At 33.2% G+C, this 19,129-nt stretch overlaps 2 protein-coding genes and 1 long non-coding RNA gene across 4 annotated transcripts; 2 read left to right on the top strand and 1 right to left on the bottom strand.

The window, feature by feature from the left end:
- Positions 1-4,572: 4,572 nt before the first annotated feature.
- On the bottom strand, positions 4,573-7,908 carry LOC141673441 (uncharacterized). Of its 2 annotated transcripts, XR_012555825.1 has the most exons (5): positions 7,765-7,908; positions 6,935-7,094; positions 6,106-6,583; positions 5,072-5,201; positions 4,573-4,925 (listed from the first exon to the last, which is right to left on the bottom strand). It is a non-coding gene; the product is annotated as an uncharacterized LOC141673441 (long non-coding RNA). The 2 variants fall into 2 exon arrangements; XR_012555824.1 differs by having other exon boundaries at positions 4,574-5,201.
- A 1,873-nt stretch (positions 7,909-9,781) lies between these two features.
- LOC141673435 (uncharacterized protein At5g01610) lies at positions 9,782-12,523 on the top strand. The gene is made up of 3 exons (XM_074480181.1): positions 9,782-9,973; positions 11,815-11,869; positions 11,987-12,523. Exons 1-3 carry the CDS (start codon positions 9,872-9,874, stop codon positions 12,367-12,369), a joined length of 540 nt encoding a protein of 179 aa, XP_074336282.1. The 5' UTR covers positions 9,782-9,871; the 3' UTR covers positions 12,370-12,523.
- Positions 12,524-14,059: 1,536 nt separating this feature from the next.
- On the top strand, positions 14,060-14,602 carry LOC141713431 (uncharacterized). The gene has a single exon (XM_074516858.1). The coding sequence runs from the start codon at positions 14,060-14,062 to the stop codon at positions 14,600-14,602; it is 543 nt and encodes a 180-aa protein (XP_074372959.1).
- The last annotated feature ends 4,527 nt before the right edge of the window (positions 14,603-19,129 follow it).

Raw genomic sequence — 19,129 nt, 5'->3', positions numbered from 1 at the left:
TTTCATTTTTCGATTTGAATTTGAATTTTTACTCGGCACCGAGTATTTTGTTTCACGAGATAACCCTGGGGGCAACTAAGCAACAAAGTGTATTTGTGGTCTTGTATGTCCCCTCGTGATAGACTATTAACGGCTGATATATTAAGAAAAGTTTTACGTTCTTATTCACGTACAAATTGTAATCGTAAATTTTGATTCAAAATTATAATATATAGCTTATGCATATTTGTTTTATATTGGTCAGAGGCCACAAAAAAGATAGCAGTCCTGGTGACCGCGAATAAGTTTATTTTGTATTAGAGATCAAATAAACTAAATCATATGTTATAATTTTTAAAAATTGGAAATCAACCTGCGACTCTCAATCCAATATAACTTGTTATAGGGGATTAATGGATTTGAGATCAATGATATAATAATTATCATAAATAATTAAAATTACTACAAAATAAAATATAACATTTCCCACCTGAGTACATAAGTAGCCTGCAAATTATAATTTATTAATTAAGTAATGGCAAATAGAACTTCTTGAATAATAATGATCAAAAACTTACGGTAACGAGTAACAAGTACAAACGAATTCAAACAATGATTTAGAGGGACACAAATGCAAGGATAGTAAACTTGTATTGTCGGTTGAACTATAAATTTGATTAAATAATGATAATTTTGATGGAGTTCAATCATAGAGTAATATATAATTAATAATTTAGTATATATCATTACATATAAATGGTTCGATTTAATAACGTGTTGGTTTAACATAAAATTGGAACCAAAACACGAATCTCGATTTATTAAATTAGATGAATGAAAGACAAAACTTATTTTGATTTTTGTTCATGTCAGATTAGAATTAAATTAATTTTTGCGATTTAATCCAAATCACCCAGGAAGGAGTCTTCGTGCTGATATGAGTAGTAGGTACTAGGTAGAAGTCCTAAGCCTGTGTTACCGAATTCAAAAATAAAGAAAAATAAGAGAAAATGACTTTCTTTCCTCTATTAATCTTTTTAAGAGTGTGAAAAAAAAAATTAAGTAACAAATAAAGATAACTTCTTTTCAAATCTTCATATTCCTTTTGTTTTCTTTTAAATAATTTATTTAAGGATAAGCTAAAAAAATCAAATTTTCTATTTGTTTCTTTTATATCCAAAAAAGAGTTTCTTAAACACAATACGGTATTTGGATCGTGGTGGAAAATCAAAATTAGAATTGAATCGAAAGAAAAAATTGAATCGTGAATGGGAATGAAGAACTCGGAATTAGAAATAAATTAAAACGAGAATCATATGTGATCACAAGAAATGGGAAGGGTATGCTTTACCTACGATCACTTGTAAATGAAATGAGTTTCTTGTTTCATATGTCACAATTACTAATTTAAATACTAATGTATAAGATTGAGTAATTCACTCGTCAACCATAGACCAAACGGCCCCAATATAATTGAATGCAAAAAATAGTTTACGAGTATATGATTTCCATCATTTGTCATGTGATATTTATCCATTTTACGATAAAAATTAACTTAGAAAAAACCCCAAGCTCCTTACTAAATACAACGAAAAATCACCAGGTTAGTTATTTTCGTTCTATTGTCTATCTTTTTTCACGCACAAAAAAGAGGCTACCTAATGTTAAATATTAAAATAAAAAAAAAATTGATGAAATTACGAGAATACGTTAAAACGACAGCTAGCTGCAAGACAGCAGTAGATGATGGAACAGCTACTAAATATTCCTGAATACCATTCTCGTACAGACACTACAGGATATACGCACGGAGCTTCAAGAGGACAATTCAGTCATTTTAACAATGTTAGAGATTCTCCGTACTAGAATGTAATTATCATCGAGCCGTAAAGTTGGGCTTTTCTCTCATCAAATCCCAATGCGGGTCCATTAAGCAATGCATCAAGGTTGCAAAACAAGATTAACATGCACTCAATTTAATACTCCTTCCCTCCCTAAAAATATTTCATATTTGTGTTGAATACGTTTATCTATGCACAATTTTAATTGTTAATATCTTTAATACCGTATAAGTATTAAATATAAAAATTTCATTGTATTAAAGTACTCATAAATACGAATCCAACAAAATCACTCATGATTATGTTTGATTTTATTGATTAGACGTAAATTAGTAGTCAATCGTTTACCACGAACAGTATCGAAAATCAAAATAGGAAAAACAATATTGGACGGAGGGAGTAAAAATTTGTGAATAATCCAGATCCTAGAAATGTGTACCATTAAAGTTTTCATCAGTTTTTTTTTGTTAAATTTTCATCAGTTTTTTTTCTGTACAGCTCATATATTTAAATTTTGTTAAATGAATTGATAAGTGAGAAAATAGAACTAGAGTTGAAGTAAAAATTTTTAATTCTAAATGCACGAGTAAATAAAAATTATATTTTAACATTCTCGCTCACTAAAAAGTCTTTACCAAGATTTTACATTAATATTTCAACACTTCCATTCATCTGAGAACTTATTTATGAGTCAAAAAACCTTACTAGGATCTTACATTAATAATATAACTCGAAAACTCATATATGTGTCGAGCAGAATTATGGACGCCGATTTTTTGATATTAATTCATTTTTCGTATTCACAATAAATTGTTATCAGGGTAACAAGAAGTGAATATGAATACTCCCACTTGCATGAGATCTGAAATTATATTAAAAAACTTGTTACTCTAAAATTCTAAGTCCTTGACATAATTTTTATTCGTATTTCCAAGTATTTTATTCAATTGACTTTGTGAAATTTGAGAAGAATGATTTTAATTTAACACTATCAAAACTTTAAATAAATAAAAAGTTTCAAATTACATCATAAAAAAGTCCAAAAAGTAAGTTCAATTTAGCTACCACAGTTATACAATCACGTAACCTAACTACGTAAGTAGCAATTTAAATATTCGTATACTTTGATTTCCAAAACCGGATGTAAATTCTGTGAGAAATTTACGGAGCTTTGCCGGCTGCCGTGAAGAGATAAATAATAAAACGAGCGTTTGTGTGACGAAACTGCCCTCACATGTGGTCCTCCTTGCACGTGAAGGGGGAATCTATTGTAGTAATTGTGGCACAATTATCAATGAACCTCGTTTGTTTTTATGCAATCCAATGCTTTTAACGAGAAAAGCAATTAAAAAATGTGGCTTTATAGGAGCACCAGTTTCCAAATTTGTCCCTTGATTAAGGTTTTAAAAAGGGGAGTTTCACCACAAACCTTCTTGTTTATTGGATGATAAAGATAAAACCGATCCCGTTCATTTTTGTTGACAATCACGCCGGCCTTTTCAGATGACAAGTTGTGTCACTTGTGGTGGGACTATTGATGTACTACTACACTACGAGGGTCTATAGCACTTAGATTGTCACATTATTGTACTATACTAAAATACAATTATTTTATACTAGTGTAATAGATTTTGTAATGTCAAATTTTATGCACTATTTAAATAGTTTCATTTTTCATCTTAATGTTCAGAAATAAGTAATCACGTAACTTAAACGAGTATAATTATTTTTTTAATATGAATGCAAGGGTATTTTTATAATTACAGAATTTAATTAAAAAATTAGAACTCAATCCTTAAAAATACACCATATATTCATATAATTTTCCTAAGTAGAGCAATTTTCTCTTCATTTTTTTATATCATACAAATTAAAATATGTTCTAATTGAGAATCGAAACATAACACGAGATAAGTGATTATTATTTGAATTATCTCATTATTAAAATAATAACAATTAAGTAATAGGTTCAATATTTTGCACATTTGATTTCTAACTTTCCTGAAAAAAAGAGATACTGGACTGAAAAACAGATGACTACAGAATGGGCTTAACGCCTTAACCCATGTTTCATATTTGGCATCGGTCCAACAAAGTTTAGTTAGACAGGAGTCCAGGACCACACAAGTGCATTGTGCAAGTCATTCCAGAAACATGTAATATCTCTCTCATCACTATATTACTATCTACCATCCCTGAACAGAAACAAGGATTTTCAATCTGATATAAGTTTGTCACTCCGGTTAACTGCTACAATAATTGTTAACTGTAGAAGAGCATAGGTTCATCTTCCCTTCTACCAGAATCAAATGATAGAGTTGGAGGATAAAACTCTACATCGGATGTTGACACAAATTACTGACTTTTTTATTCCTCCCTCAATTTTCTTTTCAAAGAGTAATATAAAGACAGAGATTGTTGGAACTGTTCTAGTGTACCAACAAGGTCTCCACCTCAGTAAGGCATTTAAACAAAAAATTCTAATTTCCAGTCCAACTACACAGGGATAGTTAGTAGACCAATAATTTTTTTAATTCTTTCCAGGACATGATTGTGAATGATGCCATCAATGCGGAAAGGACAGCTACTGATATATGCACACGTATATGGGGAACCGATTCAGGGGAAAAACAGAAATTCAGTGTTCCAATAAAGTTACAAAACTGAATTCATACAGAAGTAAACATTTAGCTAACTTTAGCATATACCAGATGATTTAAGTTGATTTCTTGTAGAGGGTCTCATAGGTGCATACATTCCCTATGTCCAGAGTTACCAGACTAATTGCAAGAACCAAGATATACAGACATACATATAGGTATTTATATAATGCATATTTTGCTAACTTATGCAAACATTTCTATATACATTGGGTTATCAGCTTAATCAAGTCATGTACTGAAGATATCACACACATAAAACGCAATTCGGTTCGGAAGGAAAATTATTGACATAAATAGTTAAATACCAATATTCTTCATCATCTCTTACCCCCAATTCTCATCGCGATTTACATTTCATTCCCATCCATTCTTAACCAACGAAACACAAACATTTTGATGTTCCGACTCCATAATGTTTGTGCCTCGTCTTTGACCCGTAAATCTACAATTGCCAACAGTGTAATTACTTGTGAAAAAATATGCATGACTTTCAGAAAGCAAAGGTTGAGATGCAGAACATTATGCAATATGGATTGTCAAAATAAACTCTAAAACAGTACTTTAATACAGCACCCAAAGTAACTAGACCTGATTACAGGCTAAGGAAGATGAAACTAAATCAATCCAACACTGCTTCATTGTTTGAGAAGAATATCTGCACATGCAATGACTTGCCAGTACATCTGCTTGAACCCCCTCCAAGCTTCTTCACATTGAACTGTAAAGGTAAACAGTCAGTTCTTGAATTAGTCAGCAGTGTGTACATCATAACCTCAAATGCTTCTCAAGCGTCTACAATCTCTTTAATGTATTTTAGATACTCCATGAAGTACCTAATAAATCGCCAGTTGGTTTATAGTTGTTAAGAGAACATGAAAGGCTTCGATATACCGAAAGGGATAACCGATGGTGTGATGGAAAGCTTGATGATATAATGAATGTTGTTAATATATTGCTTCCAGTCCCAATTTTTGTTTCTTTTTTCTGATTTAATCTTCGTAACAATACCACTGAAACATATCCCAAGTAGTATGCTACCTTTTTGCAAGTTGAAAATCGCAGATAAATAAGAAGTGAAATAGGTTCTGACAACTCAAAGAGTGACTATAAACTTTGATAAGTATGAACCAATGTACCATTAGCAGCAGAACATTCTTTCTATGTCAATTATGATCCATACATAATAAATACAATAATAAAAATCATGAGATGGTGGCCCTGTAAATGTTATATTATAGGTGGATATCTGGCTGTATTAAATAGATTACTTTCAGTATGGTTTTTACAGGATCTAGCCGTGTCACATACAAAATAAAGATGCATGGAGAAGTCCCCTTAATTACATGTAATGATTAATTAAATTATAAAATTCTGAAAACCAACAACTGTACTTATAAGAGATATTCTAAAGACAGCAACCTTGCATAGCTTCATAGTCCTAATTACCATCAGCTTACTCCGTGACAATAAGCCTACGGATTCTCTTAGACATTAGGTACTATTCAATAGCATACAAAATATTCAAGGAGTATTCTCTTTATCCAGTTGTACAAATCAATGAACAACACCCAGTCCCAACACAATTGATGCATGGCAAGCATAATTCAAAGGGAAGAGAGTACCTGAGTATTAGCAGGCAATCAATAAGTTAAACTCCAGATTCTGCTCCATCCGATAAATTCACCTAGCAGATCTGCCGTTTGAGGGACCATTTACAGTTTGCAGCCAAGCTTGTCCAGCTCTGGCCATCTTTTTATTCTCGAAGGCCATAAGAGATTGAGCATGCTTTAGTCCGTTAAGATGACCTTCTATCACAAGAACACTTGAGCCTGGAGATTTACATAGATCACATGATAGTGGGTTGCTGAAACCCCTTCCCATCTTCTTGAAATCAATCAATTTTTCATGGTGTCTTCTACTTTCGCAATGCTGCCTGAGATGAAACAATGTAGCAAAGGCCAACGTGCAGGCATGGCAGACAAGTACAGCGGGATGATTTTTTAACACTAGGCCGCTTGAAGAAGCCTGATGTTCAGGAAAGACTGGGGAGTTGCTCGTTGGCTCTTTCCTCTTAGACCCTAGTTGACTTCGAGGAGGCCCCTACAGTGTGTGAATGGTGGTATGAATGTATAATCGTATTCATTTCAAGAAAAACACCAAAAGGTAAACTGTAACTTCATGAAAATTACTGATGTAAACTAAACAAAGCTGCATAAAAGAGTACATAACTTGAAAGAAGCAACGAATCTCAATTGCAAACTATTTGGGTTTATCGACACGCTTAACATATAAGAGGTGCTTCATTTATACCTAGGTACTAAAAATGTGAACAGATTGCATAAACAGAGAAACATCTTCCCAATTACACACCCCTACAATAAATTTTCAAGCCGACTGCATCAACTTAATTTGTTATAATATAGGCTCTAGCTATTATATATGAAACCTTACCTGTGTAGGGATTAAAGGTTTCAAGGGGTTTAGATGCTGAAAGTTCAGTAGTTCCATTTTAGTTCTGTACTCAAGCTCCCTTTGAATAGCTAGCTCAGCTGACATTACATTGTTTAGCATAATCATCTCATCATCCATGATAGCTAAATGATCAGTCAACCTATTACATCAAAATATCATATATTTTTTTTCAACAAATTTATCAAGAAAAACACAACAGCATAGCAACTAAATAGAGCCAGCAGCAAAAGTGGTGATCCTAAAAGATTATGCTATAAACAACTATGCAACACAAAATCATATCCAATTAAAACATTCACAAAATAATTATGATAGAAAGAGAGTAAATTAACCATTTCACAACATTGACCATCCAAACTTGGACATTTCACATTTTGTACCAACAAATTAATCTTTTGCCTACCCGTAACACCATAACCCTCTTCTCTCGGTAACAAAAGGTCGATTGTATGTACAAAAGACATGCATGTTTGCACTTTGAATATCAAAATTCTGTAAAAATGTAATCTTTGCCATAAAAATCAAATCTTTCCTAAAGAATGTTGACTTTTACATTAATTTACAACATTAATTCTCAAAAAACACATCAATCAAAAGGGGGCAGAAAGATAAATTTCCAAATTGAGTAATACAGGACAACCTATTACCTATGTGAAATGACAGGGAATATACAATTAACCCATCATAGACTTCATAGTACACAAACAAAACACATAAAATAAAGATCAAATAAAACAGAATTTAAAGAAGTGAAGTGTAAAGATGGTAGTACTAAATTAAGAAAATTAACTGGGGTTTAGTTGGTTCACCTGTTTTATGTTTGTGTCAGAAATGTAGCAGATCTGGAGTTGAAACACACTTGAATGTCTTCACTTCCGTACCATGAGTCGTTGGAAGATGTTGTTAGATATACATTCACTCGTACGTGTGTATGTATATTAAAATACACCTTCTCTTCCTCTTAAGGCCTACTTCAAAAGTTGCCTAATGGTCCAAATTTGGACCAATTTCGGTCCAAATTCACCCAACGCCTAAATCTTGGTTTAAATTTGGACGGATGAATGCCGGTCTAAATTTAGGCCTACCGAGATTAAAATAATAATTTTTAATATATTTCTTTTAGTTTATTATATAAAATTTTGATTTCGGATATTTATAAATGCAATTAACCGATATTAGTATAATATTATTATTTATTTAAATTAAAAAATATTTAAACATAATTAAATAAATATCATTGCATTTCTTGAATTCAAATTAAGAATACATTCAAACATTAAAATAAATATTACAACACATAAAACTTAATTTGAAACACAACATATATGAAAATGCGATGAGAACTAAATTATTAATTTAGTCTGACAAATTAAATCGACTTCCTCCAAGATAGTCAAAATATTGCCCGTAACTATAGTCAAAATAATTAAATAAACATTTTGAGATTTGGACCGAAATTTAGACTAAACTGTTGAAGTTGGAGAGGGTTCGGTTCAAATTTGGACCAAACTCTTGGAGTTGCTCTAAGGTAAAATAAAAGCTGGAACACTCGAATTTACTCTCTCTTTTTTTTACCTTTTTCATGATATCATAAACTAGAGTAAATCCTTATAAAAAAATATTCAAAATGATGTACCCAATTTTTGTTAGTAGTATTTATGTTGATTATTAACACACTCAAGATTAATTAAATTTATAGAAAAATAATAAATATAAAAATGATAACTCTACTTTTAAAAAAAGTAAAAATTATATTTTTTTTAGTTTTAAGTTTTTCCTGTAAACTATGAAGAAATGGACACATTCAAATGCAGACAAATTTATTTGAAAAATCACAGTATCTTAAGATTTATCGATTCCAAATTTTTCAAACTGAATTATACTTTATACTTTACTCTTTTTATTTTGAAAAACTCAATACATGAATCTAGAAATATCACACCCTAGTCACTTCCCCAAATAAATTTTTAATATTAGTGCTTGATATTTTACTATTAAAAAAAGCTTTTTTTGACAAAATTTAAACCATTAAAAAAGTTTTTAATTTCAAAAGGTAAATTTTAAAAAGCTACTTAAAGAAATTTTGAAGGATAAATAATAGAAAAAATTAATTATAATAATTATATATCAAGCAAATTCATTGGAAATAAGTAAATTCTCCAGACCAGTCGAAACAAACTGGCCATATCCAGGTTAGCGTAGTAAATTGCAATAGCACCACAATACAATACACACGATGCACAGCTTGTGCGTGCCTCATTCAATCAAACTTAGATGATTAAGCTCCGTTTTGCTAGTCCTATGGAAAACTCATGTGCGATCAGATGCGGGTGAAAAAAGTATTTTTAAGAAAATTATATGACTGTTTAGTATTTTTTTAATTTATGCATAATTTGAAATATAATATATTCCACAGTCTTACTGGATTATTTACGTTATTTTTCGTCACACTTTTCAATACTCGTTTAAATTATAATTATATAATATTTTTTTTTTAAAAAAATTCTGAAACTATACTTTATTGAAACCTCGAAATACGTGTCAACAGTATACGTATAAAAATAATGTTTTTTAGAAGGTATGTCTACTTTTTGCAAAAATTAAAACAATTCAGCAATTTTTAAAGTAAAAACGCTTTTCCCGATTTTAGAATTTAACAAACAATTTTCTCACCGTTATTACAATTTACATGCATTAATTTTAAAGTTATTCATTTACTGAATTTAAAAATACATTTTATTAAAAATATTTAAAGATTTTTGTTTATGTATTTGTTTCAAATTTTTAAATGAGAGTGGATCTTATTTAAGTACAGCTGCATCACATTCACAGCCAGCAATCCAGGAATATTTGTTACATTCTCTCTAATCTCTTTATCTTTACTTAAAAATCGTTGGAGAGAGAGTAGTGAGAGAGATGGAGAAGGCTTTGGTGAAAATGGGAAGCATTAAAGCAGGGAGCTTTTGGCTTTCAAAGAAAGCTAAAGAAGAGTGCTCTAACATTTCTCAAGATCTCACTGTATGTACATTCTTTCACTCATTCTTTATGTATGTTTGTGTGATTTTACTTGTATATTTTGTGTAATGTTGCTTTTTTGATTAGTACTCTCTTTTAGATTTGAGTTCAAATCAAGAACATCAACTGTGTGTGTGTGTGAGAGAGAGAGAGAGGGAGAGGGGGGAGAGAGATAGAGATAGAGAGAGAGAGAGAGAGAGAGAGAGAGAGAGAGAGAGATGGCCAGAACACTTTGATCTCTACTTCACTGATGTGTATAAAATTAGAAATGGACAAGTAATTGTCTTCTCAATTGCGTGTAAATGTATGGTTTTTTGTTTGAAATTTGAATACATGCTATTATTTTGGTATGGTAAATCGTACTAATTGATAAGTTAGTATTCTTGATTTATACGGGGAACTAAAGAACCTTAGTAGTTATGCTTATAGATCTTCTAATAGAGTGTGAATGCCAATATATGAGTAGTTGATTTATATTTAGTGGATTTTAAATGCTTTGGGTGGATGCTTGTTAGCCTATATTCAGTTTCTGGAAGTAGAAAGATTAAAAATTGATGACTAAATGACATGTCCTATTTGTCTTTCAATTCGACATGTATGTTCATAGTATTATCTGATGTGGAGTCGGGGAAAGTAGAGGCGGACCTAAGTCAAATTACACTTTGATGTACAAGGATTATCTGTTGAATTAGGATTCAATATATCATATATGTTTTATTCGTATTTATTAGAAATACTTTCAGAGCTTCTTTATTCTATAACAAGAACTTACGGGTGCTTTTGTGATTAATAATGTATCTGTTTGCTTAGGTAATGAAGTGGTTCATTATTCAAGTTCTAGTTATTACATGTATTAGTCTAAGGTAGCTGAAGCTATTCTTGCTGAGCTCGAGTGAGTTGCAACAAGCCGACTTGACTTTGTTTGCAGATAGCCCTGCTCTTTAACAGCCATTTGTGTTACAAATATAAACTACTAACATGATTTAAAGTGTAAATGTTACTTGTCAACTCAGCTCTCTTTTAATTCCATTGGTAGAACCACTGAATAGCACATTTTTTTCTTTTGCTTCTATCAATAGTTAAACATCTTTGAATGCATCCCTAAGAAACATTGAGAAGTATAAAACATTTTAGCAAAGTAGGAAAATGACAGTGTATCGTTTCTTCACTTTGAGAACTAAAAATTCATTCAATATGCTATTATGCGGTTCACAGATACTTAATTGCAAAAGGGATTCCGAGCAAAGAGTTTTTTTCTCTCTCATCTCATGTAAAAAAATAGATGTAGCATTGTGAAAAAACTTTTCATCTTACACTGTCACGACAACCACAGATCAGGCTGTCTTGAACTTACTTTCGATTATGCAAATATGATTTAATAGAGATCTGTACTGTTTCATTTGTAGATATTCATACTGCTCATTTATCTTTCCATTCCATTCCATTCATACAAATTTAAACACAAGCTAAATTCCACCGATATAGGAATGAGTGCTCATTCCTACATCCGACGCATGTCTCACACAAACCTCATCAATGGAAATTGGGAAGCTCTGTTTCCTTTAATCTGACCTCCAGCATTCTTATCTTTCACCTTTGATTTTTTTAACACTTTTCTATTCCACTCTTACCTCTTTTACATTCCAAAAGACCAAAGGAGTGTTATTATCATATTTTGGTTAGCAGTTCACTTATACATGGTCAAGTCCTTGGAGAATTTCAAATATACAATGAAATTACGCTGCTACAGTCTTATTTGCTAAAGCGTTGCTGCTATTATACTTCTTGTTATTGTTTGGTATTACTAATACAAGTACATACTGTTTGGTGGTTTAATTTTGCAGACTTTGTCAAATACGGTTGAGGAAAAAGCAAAATGGATCTTTGATAAGCTTAAAGGTAAGAGGCTTGTACATTAGTATGTTTTAGCCTTTTAGGTATGTATAAATATGATCATCCCCACATCGTGCATCTTTTTACAGTCTACTTTCCTTTTTTATCCCATTAACTTTGCAGGAAAACCACTCAAAACCTTACCTGATCTCCTTCGCGAATACAATCTTCCAGTAGGCCTCTTCCCCCAGAACATAACATGCTATGAATTTGATGATACCAAAGCCAGGCTGATTGTGCACTTGCCCTCTGCTTGCGAGATTACCTTCAAGGACTCTTCTGTGATAAGGTACGCCACAAGGGTTAAATGCAACCTTATAAGAGGTAAACTGACAGGCATAGATGGGATGAAGACAAAGGTCGTCTTGGTGTGGACAAAGGTCACAAGTGTGTCTGTTGAAGGCTACAAGTCGGATAAGGTCTGGTTTACAGCCGGTTTGGCAAAATCAAGGCCTAGGGAAGCTTATGACATTCCGCGTGATGCAATTAGAATTAGAGAATTTTAATTTCACTCTCAATATCGAGACCGAGGCTGGAGACCCCTATATATTCTTATTAATGATGCAAATTAGAGCTTCACTGTGTATTTTCTTACTCTTTATTATGTTTAAAAACTGGCAGATTTCAATCTTGTAAAATCAAATGTGCTTCTTGTGCATATATGTCGCATTCCCCAAGATATCTACTGCTCGTATGTGACTCGAAAGATCACAAATTAGGATATACATTCGATTGAACTAGCGTGTATGCAGTTAAAAAAGAATCACACATCTGTGTATGCCGCACATTTTTGCAACCTGGTATTTCATGACAATATATAGTGCGTCTGCTAGAAATTTAGTTCCCCCCGCCAATATTGTATTAATTCACACGACTGATATCAGCAGTGTGGCTAGCTTTTAAAAAATAATGACATAACTAATAATACCCTGTTATAATATGATTATCACATAGTCAATATTGTGAGCTTGTAATAGTAGGGCTATGAACTAGCACTTGAAATTGTATATATACAATTAATGCCTTGTTCCTTGCATTGCCTATAAAAACAATGCAATTGTGATTGAAAAGAACACACCTACAACAATCTCTTGTTTGCTTGCATTCCTTTTATTATCTCTCTGCCCCTTTTATTTAATCCAGCTATTGTTATAATATAGTTAGTATTTTACATGACGTTATCAGCACGAAGTCCCGCCGAAACTGAGAAGGTATACTTTTAATTTAAATTTACATATATATGAGTAGACATGGTTACACCCTCTATATATAATTTATATATATATATATATATATATATATATATATATATATGACCGAAGTAGACGTGGTTATACCCTCTACTAATAATTTAAATATATATGGCCATAGCACCGCCTATTATTTTACGGTACCATTTAATTTTGGGTAATATCGAAGTATAGTGGGTACCTCAATTTATAATTTGCATAACTATCGGATAATAACTTTTTGCCCCCTAACTAACTTATGCAGGATTATCCACTTTAATTTATTATTGGTCGGAGATAACCTGCATACGCAGACGTCCGTATGGCGGGTGAAAATCCATTTGTCATTTTATATATAGATCTGTTTATAATATCAATGATAATAATGATATATACATTGATTATTGCGTACTTGTTAATGCACCCGATTAACTAGGATTTTATGTAATATTTACATTGATGAATTAAAATTTAATATTTTTCATGTTAATTCAGATTTAATATGACAAATATTACAAGTTTGTCGTTCGTTGCCTTGGACATTTCTGACGATAATTATTTATCATGGGTACAAGATGTAAAGTTGCACTTGGGTTCAAAGAAATTAGGCGATACAATAAAGGCAGAAAATAAATCCACAGCCGAAGAAAACTTTACCTCTATAATTTTTCTCCGACACCACATGCATGAAGATTTAAAATCTGAGTACTTAGAAGTCGAGGATCCCTTTATTTTATGGGAAAATCTAAAGGATAGGTTCGATCACTAGAAACTAGTTTATCTACTTGCAGCTGAAAATGATTGGGCTAATTTAAGACTTCAGGATTTTAAGAGTGTCCGAGCATATAGCTCTGCTTTGTTCAAAATAAGTTCTAGGCTTATTATGTGTGGTGAGAAAGTTACGGAAAAAAGAAAAATCGATTAAACACTATCAACTTTTCACCCCAACAATATCAACTTAGCAGAGATGTACATGGAGCGCAAATTTACTAAGTTCGGGGATCTTCTATCAACTCTCCTCGTTGCTGAACAGAATCATGAATTGGTGATTAAGAATCATCAATCCCGTCCAACAGGATCTTCCCCATTACCTGAAGTAAATAACATGTCATTCCAGCAGAATGTACGTGGAAAAGGGTATAGAGGTGGACGGGGCCAAGGGCGGTACCGTGGACGAGGTCGGAGCCACGGGCATTTTCGTCCATATAACAATTCTGGTTACCGGAAGTGGCAATCTGAATCACAGAGTAAAAGAAAGGCACCACGTGGAGGAAAAACTGAAAATGTTTGCTATAGGTGCGGCATGGATGGGCACTGGACACGTAATTGTCATACCCCAGATCATCTTGTTAAGCTATACCAATCTTCTCAAAAATCAAAAGAGAAAATGGCAGAAACAAATTTCGCCAACAATAATATAGATGATTTTCCTAGAATCACAACTGGAGGAATAAGCATTAATGGTCTGAATGAACCTAGCGAAACTCCCATATGGGAGGCTGAAGATTAGTTTCATATAATTACTATAGTAGTCTGTATTGTGTGCTTTATTTTGTTTGAACTATGTAGTGCGTTATGTTCTTATCAAATAAATTATGTTTCTTAATTATATACGGAATGGTTTCTGAAGATATATGCATTGCTGATTGGGTACAACTCATACGATTCTACAGAACCGAAAATATTTTACCCAAATAACCAAAACTGAAGCTCAAGTCGGAACGATTTCCGGCGTATCTAATATAATCGAAGGTTTTGGAAAAGCTAGTTTCGTCCTACCTATTGATACCCACATACACATTCCAAATGCATTATATTCTAGTAAGTCTACTAGAAATCTTCTTGGTTTTAAAGATATCCGACTCAATAATTTTCACATCGAAACTACCTTTGAGGCTAATAGAGAATATCTTCTTATTACTTCCGCTAATTCTACAAACAAGAAAATCTTAGAAAAGTTTCACTCACTTTCCTCAGGATTATATATGATGAAAATTAGAGCTATTGAGTCACACAATGTCACTGCTTCCAAACTCATAGATCCAAAATCTTTTACACTCTGGCATGAAAGATTAGGTCATCCTGGCGTCTCTATGATGCGTCGTATTATAGAGAATTCTACTGGTCATCCTCTTAAAGATTTTAAAGTTCTTTCCAACAATGACCTTCCATGTTCAGCATGTTCTTTAGGAAAATTGATTACTCGACCATCCCCTACTAAAGTTCAGCTTGAAAACCCAACTTTTCTAGAAAGGATCCAAGGCGACATATGTGGACCTATACGCCCATCATCTGGCCCATTTAGTTACTTCATGGTATTAATCGATGCCTCAACTAGATGGTCTCATGTTTGTCTTTTCTCAACTCGTAATGATGCTTTTGAAAAATTACTTGCCCAAATAATCAAATTACGAGCTCAATTCCCAGATCATTGCATTACGTCAATTCGTTTAGATAATGCCGGCGAATTCACATCTGCAACTTTTGTCGACTATTGCATGTCTGTAGGAATCTCAGTTGAACACCCAGTTCCTCATGTACATACACAAAATGGGTTAGCCGAGTCCTTTATCAAAAGACTCCAACTTATTACAAGACCGCTATTGTTGAAAGCAAAATTACCTACATCTATTTGGGGTCACGCAATACTTCATGCTGCTAATATTATTAGGATTAGACCAACTTCCTATGACCAACATTCTCCGCTACAACTGGTACTTGGTCAAGTTCTTAATATTTCTCACTTCAAAATTTTTGGAAGTGCTGTATATGTACCGATTGCTCCACCACAAAGATCGAAGATGGGAGCTCAAAGAAGAGTAGGTATCTACGTTGATTTTGATTCCACATCTATAATTAGATATCTGGAACCTCTAACGGGAGATTTATTTACCGCAAGATATGCAGATTGTCATTTTGACGAGTTTATGTTTCCTCCCTTAGGGGGAGATAAACATTCAAATAAAGTTAATCCAGACCTAACATGGAATGCATCAGGATTATATTTTCTAGATCCACGTACCGGTCAATGCGAACTTGAAGTTAAAAGAATTATCCATATGCAAAATATCGCAAACCAAATGCCCGACGCATTTAATGATTCTAGAAATATAACTAAATCTCATATACCTGCAGTAAATACTTCAGCTAGAACAGATATACCAATTCAAAAATCAGATACAAAAGAATTGGTTACAGAATCAAAGCCACGCCTGAAGCGTGGTAGATCGGTCGGTGCAAAAGATGTTGCACCACGAAAAAGAAAAATAAAGAAAATTGCCCCTGAAGTGGCGCATGCTCCAGAAGAAGCAAATACCCCTGAAGTGGTATTATCACCTGAAGAGATTTCAGTCCCTGAAGATACGGGATTAAACAATCATGAAATTTCAATAAATTATGTGCATGATATGAAATTATGGGATTGAAGTAAAGGCATAATCGATGATGTATTTGTGTATTCCGTAGCATTGGATGTCGACATAAATTTTGATCCTCAACCACAAAGTGTGGATGAATGTCGTCGAAGAAAAGACTGGCCAAAATGGAAAGACGCAATCCAAACAGAGTTAAATTCATTGCGTAAAAGAGAAGTATTTGGACCAGTTGTCCAAACACCAATTGGTGTGAACCCTGTTAAATATATTTGATAATGTCATGGCTAATATGTTTTATGTTTAGCTTTCAGATCTTACTTGAACAGGATAAATCAGTACTTAACTGTTGATCAGTACTTATACTGGAAGTCAGGACTTAAGGATATCGGTACTTATGTTATCAAGAGATAATCATCAAAAGATAGATATCAGAACTTAAGTGCTGAAGGACGATCAGATAAGGACAGTAACTGATTAAAGGAAAGAAGATCAAGATAAACATAAGAAGATATATACATGAAGAAGGAATTCCGTGAAGAATGGAATACTTGGAAGAAAAGATATCTGATTGATATATTTTAGGAAGCAGAATTATATTCCATATCAATTAGCGATTATCTTGTAACTGTGTAGTATATAAACACAGACATAGGGTTTACACTATAAGTGTTATCATAATTCGAGAAGATTATTCATTGTAACCCTAGCAGCTCTCGTGATATTTGTTCATCACTGAGAGGTAACAGTTCCATACTGTAACAGAGTTTATTGTTTCAATAAAGTTTGTTTTCTGTTACTTAAGTTCTTAAAGTTCGATTTGAGTGTACTATACACTGTATTCACCCCCTCTACAGTGTGTGTGTGACCTAACAAGTGGTATCAGAGCCTATCTGTTAACACACATACAGTTAAAGATCCAAACACAATCATGTCGGACACAGAAACTCCAACTAAGCCTACCAAAACTGAGGAACCACCAAAGACACAAATTCAGAGTCGGTATGAGACCATCAGAGTTCCCATACTGAGACCATCTGAATATCCCATATGGAAGGTAAGGATGACCATGTTCCTGGAAGCAACAGATCCGGAATACCTTGATAGAATCAAGGAAGGCCCTCACAAACCAACCAAGCTCGCTGTTGCAATTGCAGGTGAAGCAGCAAAGACCGTACCAAAGGAGAAGAGTGATTATACTGCTGAAGATATAGCATCAATTGCTAAGGATGCCAAGGTACGACACTTACTGCATAGTGCCATTGATAATGTAATGTCAAACAGGGTAATCAACTACAAGACTGCTAAGGAGATATGGGATGCTCTGGAAATAAGGTGTCAGGGAACGGAGACAATTAAGAAGAACAAGAAGACAATACTCACTCAAGAGTATGAACACTTTGACTCAAAGATTAATGAGTCATTGAATGATTTATATGATAGATTTGTCAAACTTTTGAATGATTTGTCATTGGTTGATAAAGAGTATGATCTTGAAGATTCAAACCTTAAGTTCCTGTTAGCTCTTCCTGAATGCTGGGATTTGAAGGCAACGACAATAAGAGACAACTACAATCTTGATGAAACAACTCTTGACGAAATCTATGGAATGCTCAAGACTCATGAGCTTGAGATGGAACAAAGAAGCAAGAGGAAAGGAGGAAAGTCAAGGACAGTTGCTCTTAAGGCTGAAGAAGAATCCCCCAAAGCAGCTTCCTCAAAGAAAGACAAGGGTAAAGCTCTTTTCATAAAGTCTGATACTGAGTCATCAAGTTCTGAGAGTGATGATGACTCAGATTCTGAAAGCTTGCCTGAGACTGATGTTGATGAGGAGATGATGAAGCTGTGTGCTCTTATGGTGAAAGGAATCACAAAGATTGCATACATGAAGTTCAGGAAGGGAAAAAAGTTTTTCAGGAAAGGCATAAGTTCTGATAAGAAGAATTTCAGAAGATCTGAAGGCAGAGGAGGAAAGTCTGACAGAGGAGATTACACCAATGTTAAATGCTATAACTGTGGTGAGAAATGCCACATATCTCCTGATTGCAAGAAGGTAAAGGGTGACAAAGGCAAGGCTCTTGTCACAAAGTAGAAAAGCTGGACAGACACCTCAGACTCTGAAAGTGAGGAAAACTATGCATTGATGGCAAATGCTGATAAAGAAAGTGCTGAGAGCAGTTCTGAAGCTGCTGAAACAAAGGTACCTCAGACTACTTATGCTTTTCATACTGATGATATTAATGAGTTGAGAAGATATCTTAAAACCATGTTTGTTAGTTATAGAGATCAAACTTTAACATGTGAAAGATTAACTTCTGAAAATCTTGCATTTAAGAAAAGAAATGATTTCTTAGAAAAAGAGTTAGTCATGTTCCATCAAACTCAGAAGGATAGAGATGATGCTTTTAATGTTAGGGATAAAGTGCTAAAAATGAATGAATCTCTAAAAACTGAGTTAGAAAAGGAAAGAGATATTATCAGGACTTGGACTAACTCTGGCAAAACAACTCAAAATTTGCTAAGTAGTGGAAACTGGAAAGAGGGCTTAGGTTATGGAGAAGATAAGAATGATAAAGGAACTGAAGAAATTAAGCCTGTTGATAAGCAAAAGCCAAAGTTAAAACCTGTGAAGTTTGTAACTGTAAAGTCTGAAAATGAGAAATCAG

Source organism: Apium graveolens, chromosome 1 (assembly GCF_009905375.1).
Source record: "Apium graveolens cultivar Ventura chromosome 1, ASM990537v1, whole genome shotgun sequence".
NCBI classification, from domain to species: Eukaryota; Viridiplantae; Streptophyta; class Magnoliopsida; order Apiales; family Apiaceae; genus Apium; species Apium graveolens.
Note: the sequence above shows the minus strand (reverse complement) of the source record. Positions and strands in the feature narration are given on the sequence as shown.

What these genes read in the sequence shown, in the direction of transcription:
- LOC141673435 (XM_074480181.1), top strand. Translation starts at nt 9,872, where the DNA reads ATGGAGAAGGCTTTGGTGAAAATGGGAAGCATTAAAGCAGGGAGCTTT. An exon ending in ACATTTCTCAAGATCTCACT is followed by an intron (nt 9,974 to 11,814) that starts GTATGTACATTC and finishes TTAATTTTGCAG; the next exon opens with ACTTTGTCAAATACGGTTGA. An exon ending in GATCTTTGATAAGCTTAAAG is followed by an intron (nt 11,870 to 11,986) that starts GTAAGAGGCTTG and finishes TTAACTTTGCAG; the next exon opens with GAAAACCACTCAAAACCTTA.
- LOC141713431 (XM_074516858.1), top strand. Translation starts at nt 14,060, where the DNA reads ATGTACATGGAGCGCAAATTTACTAAGTTCGGGGATCTTCTATCAACT.